This window comes from Bufo gargarizans, chromosome 2 (genome assembly GCF_014858855.1).
Source record: "Bufo gargarizans isolate SCDJY-AF-19 chromosome 2, ASM1485885v1, whole genome shotgun sequence".
Taxonomy (NCBI): domain Eukaryota; kingdom Metazoa; phylum Chordata; class Amphibia; order Anura; family Bufonidae; genus Bufo; species Bufo gargarizans.
The window spans coordinates 651,705,722-651,725,206 of record NC_058081.1 but is presented as its reverse complement, the minus strand read 5'-3'; the positions used below and the strand labels follow the sequence as shown (position 1 = coordinate 651,725,206).

General features: G+C 46.4%; 1 protein-coding gene across 1 annotated transcript in view; it reads left to right on the top strand.

Moving 5' to 3' along the window:
• Nucleotides 1-9,408: 9,408 nt before the first annotated feature.
• LOC122926259 (guanylate-binding protein 1-like) overlaps nucleotides 9,409-19,485 on the top strand; it is a 54,501-nt gene continuing 44,424 nt past the window's right edge. Inside the window, 2 exon segments of the mRNA XM_044277634.1 lie at nucleotides 9,409-9,451; nucleotides 12,011-12,144. Coding sequence (XP_044133569.1) covers nucleotides 9,409-9,451; nucleotides 12,011-12,144 — 177 coding nt within the window.

Sequence of the window (19,485 nt, the reverse complement as noted above, 5' to 3'; positions counted from 1 at the left end):
ACGCCAACGCCGATGTCTGCAGCCGCCAAGCTGACAATCAGGAAGTTGGTCTCCGTCCGCAGCTCCTTATGCAGGTAGACCGTGGCGCAGACCAACAGGTTCAAAGTGACTATGATGAGAGCCAGGACGATCTCCAGGAAGATGAAGGGGATGTTATCGCCCATAGTCTGTGAAGTGGACAGAGCAGGAGCAGATTTCAATATCTACATGTCAGCTGATTACTAGACTCAGCTCAGTGTCCACCATGACCACCCTCTGATCCCTCACAGCCTGAAGGGACAGAGGGGGGGTACAGGCTGTATATGGATTGGCTGCTTTCATGCAGCCTCCTGGGCCCGTTCCTTCGTTTCCCAATGTAAACAATGGTCCGGGCGCCAGACCCTGCGTACGCTGTAGATATGTGGGTCCAGGGATGCTGATGATGGGGGTTATGATGACCTTCTGCAGCTTCACCCTGCAGCAGTGCAGAGTACAATGGGGGAGATTTACCAAAGCTTGTGCAACTCAATACTGGCCTAGGTGCCCATAGCAACCAATCAGATTCCAGCTTTCATTTTTCAGAGCTCCTATGGAAAATGAAAGGTTAAATCTGATTGGTTGCTAGGGGCTACTAGGCCAGTTTTCCCTTACATCACTGTTGATAAATCTCCCCACGGTCTGGCAGCGTCATATCATAATGGGAGGGTGGGGGATTTGGGGAAGGCCTACGGACCCTTTTAGGTAGCAGAGGCCCCATGACAGTAACCCCCCGGCCCTGTGAGTCCTGTGTGAACACCCCTATTGTGCAGCACAGGAGACAAGCTCTGCTTGTTCAGCTTGGCTCCTGTGTATAAGCAGGAGCCCAGCACAGGGCCACTATATGGCACTTGTGCTCTATACTGTAGGTCAGGGATCAGCAATCTCCAGCTCTCCTGATATTACATTTCTCAGAATGCTTCCTTCACTTCTATGGGAGTTACAAGAACCACTGACCAAATGTGCATGCTGGGAGTTGTAGTTTTACAGCAGCTGGGGTGCTGAAGGTTGCTGAACCCTGCTGTAAGTAGTAAACCCAGAGCGCAGAAATGTATAACTACAAGCATTATACTAACACATAAATGTACCAATAGGGGAAAAACAGGAAGACCTAAATATAGCAGGAAAGAACAATCCAGAACATCCTCACGACCTCAAGAAGTTGGGGTAGAGACAAGACGGAGGAGGATACAAGCCATATATAGGACTGGCTGTGAGGGGAGGCTATCTACTTGTCTAAGGGGCTGAGGTTAGAGGATGCATATGAAGACTTGGAGGTTAGCAGAGCGGTGGGCCGCTGCAGCAGAGCGGATGGAGGAGTCTTGGAGGTGGATAAATGTGCACAATCCATACAAGATGTTAACAACACCAAACACAATATTTGATAGACCTTCAAAGGATATATACATTGCAGAAGCTATATCATATGGTTACCTTCTAGACATCTGGATCTTACCTTCTCTCTCCCGGGCTGTGCTCTGTATGACTCTGATTGCTGTAGGACAGCTGTCATAAAACTCTTTATCTCTGCAGCCTTTCAGAGAGCGGTATCTTCTGTGCAAACAGCCTTCGGGGATCTCTGAGCGCCCAGTGATCGGGTATTATATAACAGTCAATATTGCCCGGGATCAATAGTCACTTCTGCCTTTCATTTGGATTCAAAGAGAACCTGTGACCCCTACGACTCCTAGAGAAATAGTGGAGTGGACCAAAACCAAAGCCGTTCTGTAGAGTTCCTTCTTCACATGTCCTCTTTGAAAGGAATGTAGTATTGCTGAATTACCTATTCTTCGTGGTTCCTACAAAAATCTTGGGGGCAGAGTCATTACTCCTATTGGTAAAAGGGGTTGGCCCATCTCCGACATGGGTGCATATCACTAGCATGTGCCATCCATGTCAGATAGGTTCAGTTACCACCTCTGGATGTATAGAGTAGACTTTGTCCTGACTGATCGTGTGGCTGTGTGCTTGCTGGCATGTATGTTCTTTACTGGGTTCTTCCAGAAACAAGCTAGAATGTCAGATGAAGAGAAGGACATACCTGAATCGGCATGTGGTCAGGAAAGTCCAAAGATCCCTTTCAATCTATTTTTACAGTGTCATCATTTAGATTTATTTTTGGTGACACCTTCTTACCCTTTCCATGATTTTTGGTCTAAGCCTCTATAACCTTCCACCACTAAATTGAAGGGCTTGTCCAGTAAATGATAATGATGATCTATCCTCCAGATAGGTCATCATTATCAGATTGGCAGGGGTGCTGAGTGTTGGACCCCACCGATCTGATATTGATCACCTATCCTGAGGATAGGTCCTCAATAGCCCCTTTAAACACTTTTTGTGACTTCCACGTGTGGAATGAAAAAAAATAATGAAAAAAAAAATAGCCGAGCTCACCTGCACCATTTATGGAAGCACGGATACTGCCAGGAGCAATCAGAAGTCCACAGGAAAAAGAAAAATGGAAATCCAGCTTCCGTGATAATCCGATTATCACGGAAGCTGTATTTATATTTTTCTTTCTCCACGTACAGAATGTTCTCCAGGAATATTCTCCTTTCATCTGGTTCCCCATAGCGGCGCTTGGTCTTCGGAGATGTTTCCTGCAGAGATGATGAGACGGTTCTTCGTAGACTATACCTTCATTTTATTATCCATTATTTTCGGTTAGAAAAAAAGCGTAAAACAATTTCATTTATTGCAACCTGATCATCGGAAGAAGAATTTCCATCACCGTCTATTTTTAGCCAGACTATGGCGGAATAACATAGGTGAGGAGAAAATCTCCAGCTTTGTAGTAAATGCAGACAATTTGCAGTAAAGTTCCAACCTTGGAAAGTTTTTGATTGGTGATTGTATTTGTTTTTAGAATTCAGTGCAGGAAACTTTTTGCTGCAGTTCACTTCAGATGACTGAGATGTGATTTTCTTATCTGCTACCACCAGTCCTCAATGCTGGAGCCTGGAGTTCTAGGATTTTTAATGAAGCAGCTTGGGAGGAAAACTTTTTTAGAAACTTCAGTTGACTTTGACATCTGGTCCTCATCATTCAGTGATTGCCCCAGGAAGACTTTGATGGCCTATTTCAGGTTCAGGAATTCTTGCTGGGATCTACGTTGGGAACCTCAGGACATGGTTGTCCATCTCATGTTCATATTTGGACAGTACATCTTGTAAAGCTCCTGTGTTTTCAATCTTGGCCAGAGCCAGAACCGCATTCTCCATGCAGGGGACTTCTCCACTTCATATAGGATGAGGGTAAACAATCCTTAAATCTCTTTTGTGAGAAAGTACTGGACATAGGATGAGACAGGTGAACACATTGTGGACTGGGACCATATTTCTATTGTTTTGGGTTTGCCACCGAGTGTGGTTGGGAGTAATCTGCTGAAGGTGGACTAATGGTCATGAGGACCCACTAAGGCACAGGATAGACCACCTATATGAAGTGACTGGTGCCACCCAATGACAAACACCTAGATGAGGTAGGCCGTGACAAGGGGTAGCCTCCCAGAACCCACAGCAGTACTGGATGGGCGAAAGTTGCCAGCAATTTGGACCCAACCTGACATTCGGTGCACCACTGGAGTGTCACATGGTCTTCTGACTCCAGTAGAGGACCACAAAACAATGAGTAAAGAGTTAATTATTTTATCTTTCAAGTGTAAGTTTTATACCAAATAGTGTAACCTGCAACCATCAAGTGTATTGTGCCACCCAGTGTGTTTGTAACATCAAGCATAGATGTGCCGAGAAGTAAGGCCATCTCTTGTTAGGCCATAGTGGTAACCTCACAGTAGTGCACATGGTGGGTGATACTGTATCTCGGTGCACAGTACTGGTGCCGGCATTTAATTTATTGACAACATAGGACATGCAGTTAACTTTATGTCTTTGGTGTTGAGGGTTTCATCTCTCTTTACATGCCGCCTCCATTTGTCATGATGTCATGTTACTTTACTGAGTAACAGGAAACACCCCCCCCCCCCCCCACACACACAGTCTTCATGCTGTAATGTACTACGGTGATGGACAATGAGTGACCAACGGCTTCATCCTCCTCCATCTTCATCCGTGATACTTTTGACCAGCAGGTGGTAGCATCAGATAGTAAGAATGCCTCCTGCACATGGTGAGGAGAAGTAGCAAGGCTTGAGTTGGGGGTGCAGGCAGGGGTGTATGTACAGATCATGCCGCCCTGGGCACCGAGACTGGACATGGCCCGTTCAGTTGCTGCCACTTTACCTAACATAACCTATGTTTTTCATTTGTGTTAAATCTGCCCTCGCCTTCATACCAATTAAAAATAAAATACTGTAAACTTATAGAAATGCAGATACACAGCAGCAGATCTTGATGATTGGCGTGCCCAAGTGCATTCAGCATGGCAGAACTTTCCTCAGACAACCATTAATGACCTCATTGGTAGCAGCCAAGGCGCTCATACTGAATAGATCCAGATCATTTGAATATTTTGTTTCCATTTTTTATCATATCATTAACATGTCGATCCATCCTGTGATTGCCATAACTCCACGGCTTTTCCTTCTTGGTGCTGTAAGAAGGAAAAATGCTGCACTCTAAGAATGGCTTCAAGAATAGAGATGTTAATAGTTCATTATTATAATTTACAAAACGAGAAATGTGAATCCAGTCAGTATTTGAGGTGACCGCCCTCTGCCTTCAGCATCAGTTCTAGGTCCACTGACACGCAGTTTCTGAAGGAACTCGGCAGAGAGGTTGTTCCAGACATCTTGGAGAGCTAAGCCCAGATCTTCTGTGGAGGTAGGCTTGCTCAGATCCTTCTGTCTCTTCATGTAATCCCAGACAGACTGGATGATGCTGAGATCAGGGATCTCTGGGACCAAATCATCACTTCCAGAACTCCTTGTACTTCTTTACTCTGAAGATACTTCTTACTGACATTGGCTGAACGTTTGGGGCTGTTGTTCTGCTGCCGAATATATTTGGAGCCAGTCAGACGCCTCCCTGATGGTATTACTTGATGGAGAAGTATCTGCCTGCATTTCTCAGCATTGAGGACACCATTAATCCTGATCAAATCCCCAACTCCATTTACTGAAATGCAGCCCCAAATGTGCCAGGACCCTCCACCATCTTCACTGCTGCCTGTAGATGCTCATTACGGCTCCAATTTTTACTTCTGTGCCTGTGCCGCTGCTTCAAGCATGTTAAGACTGGGTGAGATGTCCGGTCCTGTCACTCAGCAGATAGGTGGGTGCTTCTTCACCTGTGGGGACAACCCCTCACAGGTGAAGAATTCTGAGACAAGTTGGTTTGTTAGAATAGATTTGTTCATCCATAGCCAGGAGATGTCTATCCTATATGTGTCTTTGTGCTGCCACCCAGTGGTTGTGATTTGAAATGCAGCATATCAAGAGTATTGCTAGCAGATTGTGATATTGTACTGGGTGCAACTTGTCTTCCTCATTGACTTCAGGTGTTTACTTCAGCAGCATTGCCCCAAGTCTGTTACATCCAGCCTCTAGCCGTGCAGTCTGCCATTACCACAGTGTATAATATCCAGCCTCTGTCCGTTCAGTCTGCCATTACCACAGTGTATAATATCCAGCCTCTGTCCGTGCAGTCTGCCATTACCACAGTGTATAATATCCAGCCTCTAGCCGTGCAGTCTACCATTACCACAGTGTATAATATCCAGCCTCTAGCCGTGCAGTCTGCCATTACCACAGTGTATAACATCCAGCATCTAGCCATGCAGTCTACCATTACCACAATGTATAACATCCAGCCTCTAGCCGTGCAGTCTACCATTACCACAGTGTATAATATCCAGCCTCTAGCCGTGCAGTCTGTTATTACCACAGTGTATAACATCCAGCATCTAGCCATGCAGTCTACCATTACCACAATGTATAACATCCAGCCTCTAGCCGTGCAGTCTGCCATTACCACAGTGTATAATATCCAGCCTCTAGCCGTGCAGTCTGCCATTACCATAGTATATAACATCCAGCCCCTAGCCATGCAATCTACCATTACCACAGGTGTATAACATCCAGCCTCTAGCCATGCAGTCTACCGTTACCACAGGTGTATAACATCCAGCCTCTAGCCATGCAGTCTACCATTACCACAGTGTATAATATCCAGCCCCTAGCCATGCAATCTACCATTACCACAGTGTATAACATCCAGCCCCTAGCCATGCAGTCTACCATTACCACAGTATATAACATCCAGCCTCTAGCCATGCAGTCTACCATTACCACAGGTGTATAACATCCAGCCCCTAGCCATGCAGTCTACCATTAACACAGTGTATAACATCCAGCCTCTAGCCATGCAGTCTGCCATTGCCACAGTGTATAACATCCAGCCTCTAGCCATGCAGTCTGCCATTACCACAGTATATAACATCCAGCCCCTAGCCATGCAGTCTACCATTACCACAGTGTATAACATCCAGCCTCTAGCCATGCAGTCTACCATTACCACAGGTGTATAACATCCAGCCTCTAGCCATGTAGTCTACCATTACCACAGGTGTATAACATCCAGCCTCTAGCCATGCAGTCTACCATTACCACAGGTGTATAACATCCCACCTCTAGCCATGCAGTCTACCTTTACCACAGGTGTATAACATCCAGCCTCTGGCCATGCAGTCTGCCATTACCACATTGTATAACATCCAGTCTCTAGCCATGCAGTCTGCCATTACCACAGGTGTATAACATCCAGCCTCTAGCCATGCAGTCTACCATTACCACAGGTGTATAACATCCAGCCTCTAGCCATGCAGTCTGCCATTACCACAGTGTATAACATCCAGCGTCTAGCCATGCAGTCTACCATTACCACAGTGTATAACATCCAGCCTCTAGCCATGCAGTCTACCATTACCACAGTGTATAACATCCAGCCTCTAGCCATGCAGTCTACCATTACCACAGGTGTATAACATTCAGCGTCTAGCCATGCAGTCTGCCATTACCACACTGTATAATATCCAGCCTCCAGCCATGCAGTCTACCATTACCACAGGTGTATAACATCCAGCGTCTAGCCATGCAGTCTACCATTACCACAGTGTATAACATCCAGCGTCTAGCCGTGCAGTTGCCTTTACAGACAATGGTGACAGAATGGCTTGTTGTAAAGAGCTCACTGAATTCCTATGTGTCCCTGTAATAGGATGCCATTGCTACCACAAGTCACTTCCTGAAATGTCTCCTCTCCTAGATATTCCACCATCACCTTTGAGCGTTATTATTGTAAAGTTGAAGGAACCACGAAAACTCTGCCACAAAGTGGAGACCACGTAAAGTTACAGACTGCATTGTGCAGCTGCAAAGTCTGGTGGATGAGGGGTAATTGTCACGGCCTGCGGTTTTGGTTGCTCGTTCAATCACAGGTGAGGGCCACTAGTTTGTTGCCTCACTTGTGGTTGCCGCTGGCAACATTTGGTATGTGGCAGTAGAGCAGCTGGAGCTGCTTGCTAGGCTGCTCGCTGTCATAGCAGGCGGTTGTCTCTGGCAACTTGTGTGATTGGTGTGCACTTCCCATGTTTGGTGTGCACGGGGTTGTTTGTGTGTTCACTTCCCCTTTTAGTTGCTGTCTTCCCTTGTCAGGTGTGAAGGGTTAATTCCCTTCCTAGGCTGTGAGCACTGGGTGTGTCCGCGTGGGTGTGGCCACTTTGGGCTATAAAGCCTTGTTGGAGATCAGAAGCTGAGAGGGTGCTTCAGCCATGCTTTGCTGGAGACACCCTCCTGGTATTTCCATCTGCCAGTGGGGGCCACACTTGTGGTCATAAACAAATTGTGATTCTTAGGTTTATGTTGATGTCCACTTGATGTTTTCCCTTGTTATGTTATGCACCTATGGATCTGGGTTCCTGTGTGTTTGTGTGTGTGCTGTGTCCATTGGTGTTTTGGTGTGGACACTAGCTTGTATTGCACGGGATCCAGTCTGTGTGTCTGTGGCAGGTAGGTGTGGAAGTGCTTTTCATCCTCCTGCCATATCCATAGGCTGTTTATGTTCTCTTCCCTTTGCAGCTTGGCTAGTGAGACTCCTGTTCCTCCGTGCCTAGAAAGAACAGGTCGTCTTACCCTACTCCTTGTTCCAGGGCAATCCTGAGGGCTAGCAGGGACCCCAAGGCATACGGTGTATGGGCCCTCCCACCTTCAGGGTTGGCTCATATGGTTAGGAGTCAGGGTCAGATTTGGGACGCGATAGGAGGTGACCTGCTCCCTAATTCTGTCGTCCTGGCCAAGCAGCGCTTAACATCTTTGGGCATCGCACGGCTGAGGGTTTTCCCCATCCTCAGCCGTGACAGTAATGCTATGGGGGGAGGGTTTCAGTGGTCGGCCTCGGCATCTTAGTTCCAGTGAAGGGAAATCTTAATGCTTCAGCAGACAAGAAATTGTGGACAACTGTGTGCTTCCAACTTTGTGGGAACAGTTTGGGGGAAGCCCTTCTCTGTTCCTCCACGACTGTGTAACGGCGTACAAAGCAAGGTCCATAAAACAATGGTTGGGGGAGTTTGGAAGACTCTGACCAGCCGCACAGAGTCCTGACCTCAACCCCATCCAACACCAGAATGGAGACTGCGAGGGTCTGACCTCAGAAATGCTCTTCTAGAATTTGAGGGTCCTAGAGGCAACCTCAAAAATCTTGTAGAAAGCCTGCCCAGAGGAACAAAGGGTAGAACAAGTCAATATCAATGCCTATGGATGTGGAACAAGACGTCATATAATGGCTCCTGGAGGTGGAACGTGGAGGAGTCCAGTACTTCTCTCCATCAGAGCCTGGGTTGGAACCTGATTGTGGGGCATGTGATTCATGTTTATGTGTAACCCTATTACAGGCTGCAGGCTGCACAATATGAACTGTATTTAGCGACACACTGAGCTCTGCTACATCTGACCCTTGTTGCTTCTTTAGTGTCTCATGAAATAGTTATTACATACCGACCGAGGATCATGAAATCTCCTTTCGTTTTTGGTCTTTGCCATATATATATTCACCCTGAAGGAAAATGCAATAAGAGAAATGTGACAGAGACGAGAGAGGAGTCGCCTCCAGCAGGAATTTACTGTGCGGTTTTTATTTATTATGTGGTTAAATCATCGTTCCCATCACAGGTCCTGCTGGGGGGGGGGGGGGGTATTAAAGAAAAAATCATGGACGACCCCTTTAAGCTGTATAGAAATACATTTTATATGACCTTGCTCCGTGTTCGGATCTCCGTGTAATGTGTGAACAGGACTGCGCAGGCGTTTCTACACTCATCAGCCCTTATAGAACGCGGTATAAGATGGACCTTCCTGCAGCTCTGCACATGTACCGGACTAACCAGTCTGTACACCGCCCCTACAGAGACTGGTCCATGTGCTGGGCTGCATGCAAAATGGTGGAGCACACATGCATTCGACAAGCCCCTGTAGAGACCGGCAATTGCTCATGTTGCATATCATGTACCAAGACTCTATGCAAAGACCAAAATATCCAATCATATCACCTTAAAGTGGCCATACATTGGTCAGATCCAGGGTCCATACAGGTGGTCTGCAGAGTATTGTCACTGGTCAGAGGAGTGACTCACAGGTGACATCTTCTCTGTTTGGGGTAATTTATCATCCACCCAGCCCAGACCACCATTACAACTTCTCCCAACATTTGCAGAGTTTGCTGCTCAAATATCTTTGGCCTCTTTCTTGTGCAACTCAACCTCTAAAGCAACTCCCCCCTTCCCCAACCTACTGCTACTGCGGGGGCTGTGTGGTGTGCGTCCTTCATATGGGGGGCCCCATTCTGGAGATGGGACCTGCACCTATACTGCTCCCATTCACTTCTATGGGCCCGACGGAAATAGCCGAGCCAGCTCTCCGCTTTTTTCAGTGGCCCCATTGAAATGAATGGAGGGCACCCTCCACCACTTTGCAGGCTCCGTTATTGATATAGGTGCAGGTCCCAGGGGTGGGACTCGCACCGATCAGACAATAGGGGCATATCCTAGCGATATGCCCCCAATGTCTGAGATGAGAAAACCCCTTTAATGAATCATTTTCAGAATTCTTTACAAAGAAATAGGGGAAACAGCCAAATTCACCATTGTTTTTTTTAACACCACACAATAACTTTATCCTGCGGGTCATTACATTTGCTTCCATTTTTTTAAATTTTTAAACAGTGATTTTTTTAATGAAAAGAGGTTTGCTTACTTATTGATTGGTGGGACTTTTTTTTTTATAAACTTTTTAAACTTTTATTCCCACTAGGGAACTTGAAGTTGTGATGATCTCATACTGTACCTTGGAATACTTATTATTCAGAAAGCATTCTACTCTGTCAGTGTAACACTGACAGGCAACCTATGAGGGCATACCTCTGGTACACCTAATAACCTGATACCTATGGCACAGCGGGGGGGGGGGGGGCTTTGTTAGGCTCCCCACTTCATATTATAAATATTCAAAACATTGGCCAATGGGCAGAGAGAGAGAGACCTTTTCCGTCAACCTCTTAGATGCCACAGTCGCTATTAACTATTGCATTTAAGTAGTTAAACTGCTGGGACTGGAGGTCGCTCTTGTCCCAGCAGTCATAGCAGAGGCCCGGCTATTACAGCGCAGTTCCCACTGCAGTCTTCAAGGGACATTGAGTGATGTCCACAAGATCATCTTCCCCTTTGGTGGTGGAACCTCAGGGTAGGTGCCTCGGGTGTCCTCCCTATAATCACATGACCAGGTGTCACGACCGCTATCCCAGCAGCAGTCGTGTCGTACCAGACGGAGGGGAAGGGGGACCCTTATCTATGGATGGGAGATAGAACGGCCACCCCTGACTAACCCTAAGCTGGCACCTGTCTGCCCTGATACCCTAGACGGGGTGTGAACCCGTGCGGCGAGCAGGATGCCTAAACCCCCAGTCACCCTAGCAAGACTAGACTGGGGAAAGGCAGATGGGAGCACTAGTCGCCATCACTCATGTCTAGGAGAACAACAGGGGAAGACAGCAACAAACAAACAATCTATAGCAGAGATAGACTTATTCAGTCACGAGCAGAGAAGGTGATCCCAATAACGACAGTCCACGCCAGACAAGAGCTCCACAGCAATACCGTCAAACGATCTCCTTCAAAGGTCAGAATAGCACTGGAAGTAAGGACTATATCTGGCAATGACTGCAAGTGAAACTGAAACTAATATAGTAGCTGGGAGTGGCAGACAGGACTCACCTGAGAAGGATGCCTACAAACTCCCAGTCAGGACAAAAAGGTTCACAAGGCAAAACCCAGATGACATACCCTGAACCACGGAGCAAACTCACAAGCTATCGCGAGTAGCAAGTCGCTGCGACCTTCTCCTCCCAGACCTGTCTGGATCAGTCACAGTCGTGACACCAGGAGAGATTTACACCCGCTGCAGTCTAAACAATAAAAGCAGTAAAAGAACAATATAAGTGACTATACAATAGTAACAACTCTGGAGTAACAACCCCCACCTTCCATCAATTTGGACCAGACTACAAAACGGGGCCACTTTTAGTATTTTTTCCAGGGCCACTTTAAGTTCCCAGACTGGACGAGGTTGGTGGCCCTCCAAAGAACAGGCACACATATTAGGGAAGTATCTCAGATGCTTGCGTGGTGAGGCAAATGTGTAAAGAGAAAGCATGCGCATGCGCTGTAAAAGCTAAACAGATGGTTAGATGTGCGTGCAGCGAGAAATGGCTACGAACCACAGACTCGCTGAGACATATCTACATCCAAGGCCGTGGGGTAGTACGCACTGCAGCTCTTCTCCCCAGTTTTTTTTTCATTCCCTCTTCCCCGTCTCCTTTTCACCTCTCGTTATTCCCTCCAGTCTGTCTCTCTCTGTTTTCCCTTTACACATTTCCCTCTCCGTCCTTTATCTGCAGAGTGTTGTCCTCCTACATGATCAGTATTGCCACACAGTACTGATGAGGATGACCTCCCCCGGCCATATCTGTCCAATAACTCCTTCCAGGTTTTCCGCTAGGATCCAGTATCCAGTCCAAGACTAAAGGGATCTGGATGTGGTGTGTTCCGAATCCTCACCCTCAGAAACCTGGACATGTTCTGGTTCTGCTGGACACAGAAGGACTGGGAGACGTGGAGAAGGCGAGCTCCAGAGTCTGCTTAGTGAATATCAGTTTGGTCCCTTTATAGGGACTCTGTCACCCAGATGGCGCATGCGCCGTCTGTTCTCTGAGGCTGATGCCAGTACAGGGTGGATGACTGGGGGGACACTTATGTTAGGCGTACATGCGCTCTTGCCGAGTCCTCTGAGTGACGTTGAGGGAGCTAGGAGGGGACTTTGGGATGCGGGCGGTGCAGGGTTCCTTCAGAACGGGAGCGGCTGGGCTCCAGAGACGTTAGGACCTTGGGTTCTGATCTGTGTATAATATTAAATTCGACTACTACGTTATTAAAGTTATGAGATGCAAAACTTTTTTCTTTTTTTTATTACATTTTTTCCTTACAATACAAAATTAAAATATAATTTAGCAGTATTGATTCCGAGTACAACAATACATGGTCTGCCCACATAACAGATATAAAAAATTATATCACTTTGAACAAACAAAAACATACAAATCTAGTGAATAATCTGTACTGTTTTAGGAGAATTCAAATACTCCCTATTCAGCTCCAAATTCAGATTGACTTGGATCACCTACTAACTATCAAAACTTATCACCCATCTCCCACCCCCCACCCCCTTCATGATGGTCATCTCAGTAAACTTCACCAGTGGTCGCTCCAATCTCTCGCCACCCTCTCACCCCTCCCCGGGACAGAGATGACACACATTCAGGATGTACCACATATTCCTCATATCTCTCAATTCTTGCCAATAGGTTCTTCCATTCCCTAATGTTCGGTGCTTAGAGTTGAGCGAACCCGAACTGGAAAGTTCTGGTTCGTACCGAACTTTAGGGTTTTCGGCACCCGGACCTGAACCCGAACATTTACGTAAAAGTTCGGGTTCGGTGTTCGGCGATTTTAATGGCGCTTTTTGAAAGGCTGCGCATCAGCCAATCAACAAGCGTCATACTACTTGCCCCAAAAGGCCATCACAGCCATGCCTACTATTGGCATGGCTGTGATTGGCCAGTGCAGCATGTGACCCAGCCTCTATATAAGCTGGAGTCATGTAGCGCCGCCGTCACTCTGCTCGGATTAGTGTAGGGAGAGGTTGCAGCTGCTGTGAGGGAGAGATCAGGGAGAAATCTTATCAAGAACTAGTTTATGTACTCAGCGATCTACAGAAAAAGTGTTTTGTGGGTGCAGTGCACAATTTTTTTAAGCCTCCCTGAGCCGACTACTGCTGAAAACAAACTTTTTTTTCTTCAATTAGTCAATATCAATACATGATCGGCAGCCATTTTATGCAACGATAGTGCACCAGCACAGGCTATCTGCATGTCTGCAAGTCCAGAAATACTGCTTTGAGACACTGGGGTTAAAAAAAAACTTTTTTTTCGTATAGTGCACATCTAGGATTATCGCTGCATAAGTGACTGTGAAATTTAGGCCAGAAATACGTCTTTCTCATACTGGGGCCAAAAAAAACCATCTGTTTCATATACTGCACATCTAGGATTATAGGTGCATAAGTGAGTATCACATTTAGGCCAGAAATACGGCTTTGTGCTTACTGGGGTGAAAAAACCCTCTGATATACTGCACATCTGGGCTTAGACGTGCATAAGTGACTGTGAAATTTAGGCCACAAATACCGCTGTCATATAGAGTTTAAAAGAAAAATTTGAGTGCAATACCCTGCATCAGGGTTTTTATTGGCGGTTAATTATTTTTAACAGACTTAACCACTTTTTAACTGAGAGACAAACAGGACTATGAATCTGGCCGTATTTTCGACTGGAACACTGGTAGAAAGTTCAAAAAATAACAAAAGACTACTGGATGACGGATTCTGACTCCAGTACCTCAGATGATCCCAATCAAGTATCAACTGATGCTGTAGGGAACTCCAGCGACCCTTTAGGAAAAAGACCAGAAGGGGACGGAGGAAGACCAACAAGAAGAACAGGGGTCAGAAAATCGGAAAGGGAGAAGAAACAGGTGTCCTGGACGAAATAGAGACTTCCCTATCACCTGATGACAACTTGGTGATCAACTTAACTGACCGTCTGCTGCCACCTGGTTGCATAAAGGTTTTGAGTAAAGGACTTGGTTATGGCCTGACAGAGCAATTTAACCCCGTCACTTTTGAAGTGGACTTATTTAAAGCTACCCGTAAGCTACACCTACACAAGCTGTTTAGGGACACCCCACACAAGGCAGCTACCACTCAGGGTGAATCACCACTGTGCCCTGATTCCGCAGCTTTTCAAATATCCACTAAATTCAATAAAGAAGAACTAGCCTGTCTTGAATTTCTCACTGGAATGGATTTTACTGAGGAGTCCTCCTCTGACACTTCTGTGGATACATTCAAGGGTGGAGTCAGATCCACTTTTTGCCCCCCGATGCCCGCCGGCAGTAGCATTGACATATTTCAGCATCAAGTAATGAGAGACATACGAGCAGTGATTTACTCCACTGCTCAATCTAATATTAATCCGGATGAGCAAAAAGCCTTGTATTGGCTCCGCTCCCAGGATGACATAATTGTGAAACCGGCGGACAAGGGGGGCAATGTGGTCCTCATGTCCAGGGAATACTACTTAAGTGAAGCCGTTAGACAACTAGGGGACACTCGCGTATATGAGAGGATACGGGGGGACCCTCTGGCCAGTATCCAGCAATTGTTGAAGTCCCTTGTTAGCAGATATGTGGAGGTTGGCTTCCTCGCTAGGAATATGTTGGACAAACTTGTCCCCTCGTCCCCATTGAAGCCATCTTGGTACTTTCTCCCTAAAGTGCACAAGTCACTGAGCCATCCCCCGGGACGTCCCATCGTCGTGGGGATTGGCTCAGTGACTGAGCCTTTGTCTAAATATGTAGACTGGCTCTTGAGACCTGCCCTCACAAGTGCCCCAGCATATCTCAGTGACACCAACGATTTTTTATTGACCCTTAGGGAACTGCACTGGCAGAAAGGTTACCAATTGGTGTCACTCGATGTGGAGAGCCTCTACACCCGCATCCCTCATGATGCGGGTGTGGAGGCAGTCCTTGACATCGTGGCGGACCTGGGTAAAAGCCGGCTCTACTGTGATTTTGTTGGTGAGGCACTGGAGTTTATTTTAACCAATAATGTGTTTCAATTTGGGGAAGAGTGGTACAGGCAAAGGTTGGGTACGGCCATGGGGACCCCCGTCTCCTGCACATTTGCTAATATGTACCTTGCCAGACTAGAGGACAGGTATATTTATTCTACCACAGATCCGTTTGTTTCTAAATTAAAAACGTATCTACGTTTTGTGGATTACGTGTTCATAGTCTGGGAGGGTACAGAAAAGGAGTGCAGCGAGTTTGTTAGTTTTCTCAAGAAAAATGACATGGGAATGACCTTCACCCTGAATTTTGGAGGGACCAGGTTGAAATTCCTGGATGTGGCTGTCCTGGTGGAAGGTGATGAGTTGGTCACGGAGGGCTTTCGTAAGCCCACGGCGACCAACTCCTTGCTCCACCACGACAGCTTCCATCCACAGTGTGTCAAAAAAGCCGTACCTTACGGACAATTTATTAGATTGAGGCGTATTAACAGCAAAGACAGCGGGTACCATAGAAAGGCATTTGATTTGAAACAGCGACTACTGAAGAGAGGCTACCCTGAAGAACCACTTAATAGAGACATGAAGAGAGTAGAAGAGAATTTTTCACAGGATAGTCTTTTGAAGAGCGGTAGTCATAGAGGGGATAAGAGCAAGACAGGCACCAAGGGCATCAGATTTGCATTCTCCTTTCAATACAGCCCTATGGCGGAGAGATGCAACTCTGAATGAGCTCACAGGACAGGAACCATTGATCTCTTTCAGAAGGAGCCACATTGTTAAAGATAAACTTGTTAGGAGTAGGTTTCAACCTGACAAGAGTAAGAATTGGCTCAGAAGTAACCTACCAAAGGGCAACTATAGATGTGGCAACTATAGGTGTTCTCTATGCACCTATAATTCCCAGAAAAAATGTATTGAATTTGCTGGGATTCAACAAAGTCAACACTTTCATCAACTGCTGGAGCACATACGTGGTATATTTACTGCTGTGCACCTGCGGGCGATTTTACATTGGGAAGACCATTAGGTGTCTCTTTGAACGAGTCAGGGAGCATTTTAATTCCATTAAGACAGGGAAAGGCTGTCCAAGATTGATAGACCACGTTAGAAAAGCCCATGATGGTGATATAAACTGCATTTCCTTCTCTGGTTTAGAGATTGCATCTACTCCTCTGCAGCGGGGGGACAGACATCGCCTCCTCCTGCAGAGAGAAGCTAGACGAATCCTACGTACACAAGCCCTGGGGCACTCGGATTAAATGATAGAAATGATCTCAGCCCCTTCCTTTAGTAATAGACTCATCAATACACGTATGCTTTGTGCACACTACTTATGGTCTATGATGTTCACTTGTATCTTGTTTTTATATGTTTTTGAGTCACCCTTTTATGTAGACGCAGACCGGCTTGTTAATCTCCATGACAACGGTCTGCACCAGTAATTAAAAGGAGCGATGCGCAGCCTGAGGAAGCGCATGTAGCGTGAAACGGCCGCCGCTGTTCAATGCGTGCTTCAGAATTGTCCGCCCCCTGCCTATGCTATTTTGGAAAAAAAAGCAACCGCTATTTCAACACACGGGTGAGTGCCGCTGTCTATTTTCTCCTCTACACTGGTTCCATGTGCACCTTACCTGCTATGTTCAGCTGAGCACCACCGACCGTGTGTCCTCCCTAGCCGTATACACCGCATTGATTGCCAGTGCTAACTGCTAGTGTGGTTGTGCCTCCCCCTATCCTACCCACTTGGCGTAACCACTTTTTACTTTGCTTTGTAAACGCTAACAATGAGGCAAACATCTAGTAAGGGAAGCGGACGCGGTCATGGTCGTGGTGGTGTTAGTGGACCCCCTGGTGCTGGGAGAGGACGTGGCCGTTCTGCCACAGCCACACGTCCTAGTGTACCAATTACCTCAGGTCCCAGTAGCCGCCAGAATTTACAGCGATATATGGTGGGGCCCAATGCCGTTCTAAGGATGGTAAGGCCTGAGCAGGTACAGGCATTAGTCAATTGGGTGGCCGACAGTGGATCCAGCACGTTCACATTATCTCCCACCCAGTCTTCTGCAGAAAGCGCACAGATGGCGCCTGAAAACCAACCCCATCAGTCTGTCACATCACCCCCATGCATACCAGGGAAACTGTCTCAGCCTCAAGTTATGCAGCAGTCTCTTATGCTGTTTGAAGACTCCGCTGGCAGGGTTTCCCAAGGGCATCCACCCAGCCCTTCCCCAGCGGTGGAAGACATAGAATGCACTGACGCACAACCACTTATGTTTCCTGATGATGAGGACATGGGAATACCACCTCAGCATGTCTCTGATGATGACGAAACACAGGTGCCAACTGCTGCGTCTTTCTGCAGTGTGCAGACTGAACAGGAGGTCAGGGAGGAAGACTGGGTGGAAGACGATGCAGGGGACGATGAGGTCCTAGACCCCACATGGAATGAAGCTCGTGCCACTGACTTTCACAGTTCGGAGGAAGAGGCAGTGGTGAGACCGAGCCAACAGCGTAGCAAAAGAGGGAGCAGTGGGCAAAAGCAGAACACCCGCCGCCAAGAGACTCCGCCTGCTACTGACCGCCGCCATCTGGGACCGAGCACCCCAAAGGCAGCTTCAAGGAGTTCCCTGGCATGGCACTTCTTCAAACAATGTGCTGACGACAAGACCCGAGTGGTTTGCACGCTGTGCCATCAGAGCCTGAAGCGAGGCATTAACGTTCTGAACCTGAGCACAACCTGCATGACCAGGCACCTGCATGCGAGACACGGGACTGCAGTGGAGTAAACACCTTAAAACCAAGAAAGGGCTCAGGCCCCTCCTTTCTTGGTTTTGAAGAAAGGACATGGGAATACCACCTCAGCACGTCTCTGATGATAAAACACAGGACAAGTCCACCATTCGGCATATTTGGCATTTTTTCCCTTTATTTTTCATGAATCCCGTCTCCAGTATGCTGAATATACTATATTTTGGGCCACTAAAGCCCTGTTCCAAGTATTCTTTTATATTATTTCCCCCTGACTTTATCCACTGCATTTGGGAGGCTAAATAATATCCCGGAAAAAAGGGGACAGATAGTCCTCTATCCTCTTCCGCTAACCAAAGATATTTTTGTTTGAGTTTTACCCTTTTTCTTCCCCAGATTAAATCATTCAGCAGTCGTTCCAAGAAGTAAAAGAAACAATCCTGTATCCGAACTGGACAGGCCGCCAAAATATATAAAATCTGGGGAAGCAAAAACATTTTAATTAAGGTAATTCTGTCCGCCTGGCCCGTTGGTAGCTTCTGCCAGACGCCAATTTTACGTTTGCATTCAGTGAGATTCAGTGAGATGCAAACCTTAAATTGCCAAATATATTTCCCCAGTCTAGTGTAGCGCTGTTAAGGAAGTCGGCCTTCCAGGCTTTTTGGCCAGGGGAGACTAAGCTCCCAAACAGCGACTTACTTAATAATTTATAAAAGTAAGAAATGGTCATATTACCACGTGAACTACTCATCATATCTTCAATTAGTGTACATGAATCAATTATCAATCCTAATTTATCCTTAACATTTGACAGTGCTGATCGTAATTGAAAATACCTAAACCAACTTAACCCTCCATATTCCCTCTTTGTACTATCAGAGATAGAGGGAGAATGTCTCCCTTTTCCACCACTTGTGTTAAAAATAAAATATAATTTTTTTTCCAAAAGTAATCTCCAGAAATTTCTAGCACTTCCTTCAAGTGATAGTTGTACCAGAGGGGGGGTGCATAGTAAAGATCCCTTAATCCCCAACCATTTTCTAATCGTGGCCCAGGCCTTAGAGAAAGGTGTTCTACTCATCCTATAGTTATAATCTCCCGTCATTAACTGTCCGGATTCCAACAAGGTAAATATATTATCGTATAATGAGATGTTTACTAAGGTAATACAGAGAGGATTTTTTTCCCACTCATTCCACAACCACAGTTGCGCAGCGATGAAATATCCCTTGAAATATGGGAGGTTTAAACCTCCCAACTCCATTGGTTTATAAAGATACTCCAACTTTAACCTTACTCGCTTCCTTCCCCAGAGTAAATCAATAATAAGTCTCTCCATCAATCTAAAAAACATATCTTCGATCCAAATAGGTGAGTTTCGAATGACATATAGGAGTTGGAGCAAGATAACCATTTTAACTAGGGAAGTTCTATCGGCTCTAGATATGGGAAGTCTGTTCCTGACCGCGATCTTAGCTCTTATTTTAGTAATTACAGGAGAGATGTTTAACTGCGTGAACTCTTC